Here is a 6,278-nt window from a genome sequence, read left to right on the forward strand (position 1 = left end):
AGTAACAACACAAGACTTATACACCTAATCAACTTCTATAGAATATCCAACCGGTGTAGACACAGAAATAGGAACATCGAGGGAATCATGTATCATACTCTAACGCGAAGCAAAATAAGAAGATATATAAGAATTATGTACAACCCTGATCAAACAACACACACGTATATTTATAATATACTGAGATAATACCTATAATAATTGCATCGGACAACTCCGTCTTAGGTCTAGCTGGAAATGCATAACAATGGGGTTGAGCCCCACCAACCTGACCTCCACCTATCGGATGACCTCTCACTGACTGGCCTCCACCTCTAACTATCTAACCACCACCTTGGGCTACCTAAACCCCGCATTTAGTTGGATATACGGGGGGTGGGACAACATGTTCCAGAATCATGGTACGAGTACCCTGTTGTGGCATATTGTTATGAAGTCTGGGACAATACCTCCTGATATGACCCATACCTCAACACTCAAAGCACTTTTTCGGCTAGTGTGGAGGTTGAATCTGAGGCTAACCCCAACAACCCGAATAACCACCGTGATAGCACTGAATTGGTGGTGCACTAATGAGAGCTGGAGGTGTACTGAATGCTAACTGCTCAGGAAGAGACTCATAAGCACCACAACTGCCTGAAGCACCATGAGTAACCTGTAGAGCTGATTGAACCTGCCTGATATGATAGCCTCTACCAAAAGATCCTCTGCCTCTAGACGAGGCACCATTGAATCCTCTAACATAACGGGGCCTCTTGTCAGAGGTCGTCTCCCTTGCTTGTCCCATAAGGCACTCGATCCTCCTAGCGATCTCCACAACCTGAGTAAAAGAAATATCATCCTCGGTCTCTCTGGCCATCTGTAGCCTGATGCCATATGTAAGGCCATCTATAAACCTTTGAACCCTCTCCCTCTTAGCAGGGATCATTATAGTTGTATGATATGATAAATCCACAAATATGGTCTCATATCGAGTAACGACCATGCTGCCCTGCTGAAAGCACTCAAACTGACTGCAAAACTCCTTTATCTGAGTTAATGGAATGAACTTCTCTAAGAATAACTGTGAGAACTGGGCCCATGTGAGAGGAGGTGAACCTGTTGGCCTACCCCGAACATACATATGCCACCACCTCTTGGCAGAATCATACATCTAAAACACTGTAAAGTCAAACTGCGTTGGACTTCACTAGACCCATATTGCGCAATATCTCATGGAAACGGTATAAGAAATCATGGGGGTCCTCATAGGGTGCACCACTAAAGTGATGGGAAACAACTTAGTAAACTTGTCCAACCTCTTCAGCCCCTCAGTTGACATCGCAGTGTATCTCCCCGGGTTGTGTAGAAATAATAGGCTGAGCTGCCTCAATTGGTAGAACTTCTAGAGTTTGATACCCGTGAGCCATCTTCTCTGGAGTATGAGTAGGGGGAGGCTGGACTCATCTCCCAGCCCGAGAGACAGTTAGTGCCACATGAAACACACCGGCCTGGGCCATACTTTCCATAAGACCAACCATGCGGATTAGGGCGTCCTGAAGCACTGGGTAGCAATGAACTCCTCAAGGACCTGAGCTGGTCCTACTGGCTCGGTCAGACCAGGAGCTCGTCCTCCTACTTCACCTGAGGCTCAACAACTAGTGCAACTATGTGTGCTCTAGGTTGAGCTCTGCCTCTACTGTGGCTCTACCTTGGCCCCGTCCTCTAAGCCTCTGGCTCCTGATCAACTAGAGATGTCGTATGTGTCCTTACCATCTGTGAGAGAATAAGAGAAAAATGATTCAATCCTAGTGATCAAATAAAGTTGCACGATAAATAAAGAAAGAAAGTGAAATTTCCTCAAGCCTTATAACCTATAAAAGATAAGTACATATGTCTCGGTATCGGTCCTCAAGACTCTACTAAGCTTGCTCATGACTCATGAGACCTAGGCAACCTAGTGCTCTGATACTAACTTATCATGACCCCAAATCCCAACCATAGGACTGTGATGGCACCTAACATCCGCTTGTTTGGCAAGCCAAAATTAACTATAAAATTAATCCATTTATTAATTTAAAAACAGATTGTTAGTAAGATAAGACTGTAATACTTTGAAATGCATAATAGAATCCATAAACATCGTTGTCTAGTTTAATCCCAGAAACTGGTATCACAAGTACATGAGCTGCTAAAATACTACAAACAGGGTCTGAAATAAAGTACAACTGTCTGAAATGAAATAAAATAGTAAAATAGATAGGAAGGGAACTTTAGGGTATGCGAATGTTGTGTTGCTCTACCTCAAGTCTCCTCATAAGAACGAGTCCAAGCAATCTCCACTAAGAGTTGATGGGACAAACATTGGGATCTACACAAGAAGTGAAGAAGTGTAGTATGAGTACAACCGACCCTATGTACTCTATAAGTGTCGATCCTAACCTTGGCAAAGTAGTGACGAGGTTATGACAAGGTACTCACTATAAACTCGTACTAGTATAAGTAGAAAATAATAACGGAATAGAGAAACAACAATTAACATGAAAACTAGAATAAGAAATCCACAACCGAGGGCTCACAACATAATGCGAAACATATATATATATATATATATATATATATATATATATATATATATATATATATATATATATATGTTTCGTCGAAAGATTTTCATTAAATAAATTACAACTCACACGTTTATTCGTGGGTGGGGTCAAGGACTCATCAAAACTTACAGCCAAAAATAACCATACTATAACTTCTCCGATGGGGCGTGCAACCCGATATATATATATATATATATATAAAATACTTTTTCCGTTGCAGTATGGTTAGAACCAACAGCCAAAAATAACCATACTATAACTTCTCCGATGGGGCGTGCAACCCGATATATATATATATATATATATAAAATACTTTTTCCGTTGCGGCGTGCAATCTTATCTGCATATAATAATAAATACCGTTGCAGAGTGAAATCCGATTCCCCCATATATATATATATACAGATATAATTACGGCGCGCAACCTGATCCACATATACATAATAAACTACAACTAACTAGGATTTATTGCATAACGTACAAAAAAAGGAACCAAAACACATAAATTCTCTAAGACAATCTAATATAAGACTTTAAAGTGAAATCAAAAGCAGGTAAAGGAAAATAAGTAATTAAAGGTATAAAAGAAGTAATAACATCTATCTAATAACATGTGGAGCGTAGAACAAACAAAAACGAATAATAAATAAAGGCATGTATACATGAAACAAGTAGAAAATAGCGGCATGAAGCAAGTGAAGACATATATTTAATAAGTAAAGCCATGTGGCAATTAAAACATAAAACGAGTAATATAATGGAATAAAAGGCGACATGATGTAATTGAAAACAAGTAATTAAGTAGTCCACTCCGCATGCTTAAACCCAGGAAAATACATACACACTTGTCACCTTGCATATGCACCGTCCTCATACATAAATTAAGTAGCAAATAGACCAATAAAGTCCTCTTTTCCTCAAGTCAAGGTTAACCACGGCACTTACCTCTTTCCGGAATACAATCAACCATGAATTTTCTTTTAGAACAAGCCTCCAAACAAATCGAATCTAGTCAAACATCGTTCAAATAATTCAAAACAAGCTTTAGAAACTACCCACGAATGAAAATGTTCAATCTTTAACTAAATTTAAAAGGTCAACATGGGCCCACGTGGTTGAAATTTGAGATTCGGACCAAATTTTGATTACCCATTCACTCCCAAGCCCCATATGTGATTTATTTTAAAATTCGACCTCAATTTGAGGTCTAAATCTCAATTTTATAAAATTACTAAATTTTACACAAAACCCCTAATTTCTACCTTTAGACTACTACATTTAAGGATAAAAATATATGGGTGTTTAAAAAAATAAATCAAAACTACATAAAAAGCATTAACCAATGAAGTTGGGATGAAAATCTCTTCAAAAATCTCTCCAATCCATGATCTAGGTCTCTAAATTGGTGAAAGATGGTCAAATCATGATTTTCAGCTTTTAATATAACTGTGCGTCAGGTGCTCTTTGCGTTCGCGGAGCACCTACCGCGTTCGTGAAGTACATAGGCCAATTGGCCATCGCGTTCGCGAGGTCCGAACCGCGTTTACGAAGGCATCACCCCCATCCAAGCCTCAAGCATTCACGTTAACAAGACCGTGTTTGCGATAAAGACCTCATCTGCCTTCCCCAAAGATCCCAAGCCTACGCGTTCGCGTGAGGGCTATTGCGTTCGCGAAGGCCAGTCCCCCAAGCCTTCGTGTTCGCGAGCTTCACGTCATGTTCGCATAGAGTAACCTGTCCATGTCCCTAATTTTCCTTTGCAATAGCGATAGAGGCTTCACGTTCACGAATCACTGAGATACACTAGAAAACCAGCTAACTCACTACAAAAAAAATCGAATTTAGCGACGGACGAATTTTGTAGCTAAATAGTATTTTTCCGTCGCTAAACAGGTTTAGCAACGGAGTAGCAATGGATTTGCGTCAGGCGCTAATATGATCATAGCTAATCCCTTAGTGACGAAAAATTGAATCTGTTAGTAAGTTAGCGACGAATTCGCTACGGTTCATATCTGTTGCTACTCTTAGCGACAATACATATCCGTCGCAATTGTCATCAATTCTGTCGCCAAATCTACAAGTCATTTTGTCATCGGATTTAATTGGCGACGAATATTTTCTGTCGCTAATGAGTCGCTGATATTATTGAGACATTTCTGCCTTTCTTTTGTCGCAAATCTGTCGCAGCATGTTGTTCTATATTAGTTATATCTACGAAAAAAATTCGTCGCAAATTATATTTTTCTTATTTTATTTAATAAAATACAAATTGTTCAAGCATATATAAGTTACTCTTAATAACAACTGAAATTCATAGAAATTAATATTCTGCAAGATCCAAAATAGATATCAAAATGCAAATGTATAATTAAGTTTAAATATCTACAACACTAAAATAAAGTTCAAACAAAAATAGTTAATTAGTGAGAGACTAGAGAGTGAAGGTCATCATCGGAAAGCGATGCATGAACCTTGTTAATACCAAAACATCTACAATATCAAAATAAAGTTCAAATAAAAATAGTTAATTACAGAGAGACTGGAGAGTGAAGGTCATCATCAGAAAGCGATGCATGAACCTCGTTACTATTAGTAGTAGGAGGAGGAACTGGAGGTGCCACAACTGATGGGTGATCAGTATGATTATCTGGAAGATGTGAGGGTGAAGAAATCAATCCTCTTACTCGCCCAGCCAACACATGAAGCATGTGATAAGTATGTACAAGAACCATATGATCAGTCAATACAGGAATCAATCGCATCACTAACTCATCCAAATTCGCCATCGGTGCTGACTGAGCATTCAGAGGTGCTGCTGATGATGAAGCATCAGATCCAGAAGAGGCATGAAGATTCGGCCCATAGAAATATTTTGCTTGAGATCCAAGACCATATATTCTTTTTTTCTTTTCCCCTCCAACGGCTTGATAAAATGCTAGAGATTGATCAATCAGATTGAGTTTGTGTTTGTTGCTGTAATATTTGCTGAAATTTTTCCTGTAAATAGCGTAATAATTAGTAAAATTCATTAATGATAGCTTGTTTTTCTACTTTAAAAGTACCTGAAAGAAAATATGAACGGACGAGGATAAAAATTTAACAAGATAAAGGGGAATATTAGGGGAAAAGAAACGATAAAAGCATAAATAAGTTAACTATTAAGTTCTTCATCTCAAAAGTTAGCAAAAATCGTCTTTAGGACTAAAATAGGTGCTAAACAAGTAGTTCAAGTGGGTGAATGTCATATATAAAGTCAGTAAAATTATAGGATTTTGGACTTACATGTATAATTCGGGATCGCTCACTAACAATTTTTTTTTTATCATGACCATGTGGATGGACGTACAAATGTAGCTCACTTGGTGTTGGATCTCGACCCTTTTCAAAAGCCTATACAAAAACAAAGAATTTAATTTCCTTTGATAAGGTAAAATAGTTTATTAATAGAGGTACAAAGAAGGTAAACAACAGTACAAGAACAAGAAGAATAGCCCGAACAAAAATATCACGACCCAATTTCCACTATAGACCATGATGGCACACAACGTCGCCGCTAGGCAAGCCAACGGTGAACTACCTGGTGTCACAAGTGCACGCGCATCTGGTAGAATATGAAAAATTCCCTAAGAACTACTGTCTGAAACAAAATAGACAGAAATGATAAAAACGCAAGAAGAGAAGGCTCCGGGT

At 38.5% G+C, this 6,278-nt stretch overlaps 2 protein-coding genes across 2 annotated transcripts; both read right to left on the reverse strand.

Moving 5' to 3' along the window:
* Positions 1–517: 517 nt before the first annotated feature.
* On the reverse strand, positions 518–1,153 carry LOC138892197 (uncharacterized). Its single transcript, XM_070175902.1, has one exon. It carries the CDS (start codon positions 1,151–1,153, stop codon positions 518–520), a length of 636 nt encoding a protein of 211 aa, XP_070032003.1.
* A 3,839-nt stretch (positions 1,154–4,992) lies between these two features.
* LOC138891783 (uncharacterized) lies at positions 4,993–5,982 on the reverse strand. The gene is made up of 2 exons (XM_070175518.1): positions 5,871–5,982; positions 4,993–5,585 (listed from the first exon to the last, which is right to left on the reverse strand). Exons 1-2 carry the CDS (start codon positions 5,918–5,920, stop codon positions 5,117–5,119), a joined length of 519 nt encoding a protein of 172 aa, XP_070031619.1. The 5' UTR covers positions 5,921–5,982; the 3' UTR covers positions 4,993–5,116.
* Positions 5,983–6,278: the final 296 nt, after the last annotated feature.

This window comes from Nicotiana tomentosiformis, chromosome 5 (genome assembly GCF_000390325.3).
Source record: "Nicotiana tomentosiformis chromosome 5, ASM39032v3, whole genome shotgun sequence".
NCBI lineage: Eukaryota > Viridiplantae > Streptophyta > Magnoliopsida > Solanales > Solanaceae > Nicotiana > Nicotiana tomentosiformis.

Excerpts from the sequence above, each read along its gene's own strand:
- LOC138892197 (XM_070175902.1), bottom strand. The coding sequence starts at position 1,153 with ATGTATGATTCTGCCAAGAGGTGGTGGCATATGTATGTTCGGGGTAGG.
- LOC138891783 (XM_070175518.1), bottom strand. The coding sequence starts at position 5,920 with ATGGTCATGATAAAAAAAAAATTGTTAGTGAGCGATCCCGAATTATAC. Across the intron at positions 5,586-5,870 it reads AGCGATCCCGAATTATACAT|GAAAAATTTCAGCAAATATT; the intron begins GTAAGTCCAAAA and ends CGCTATTTACAG.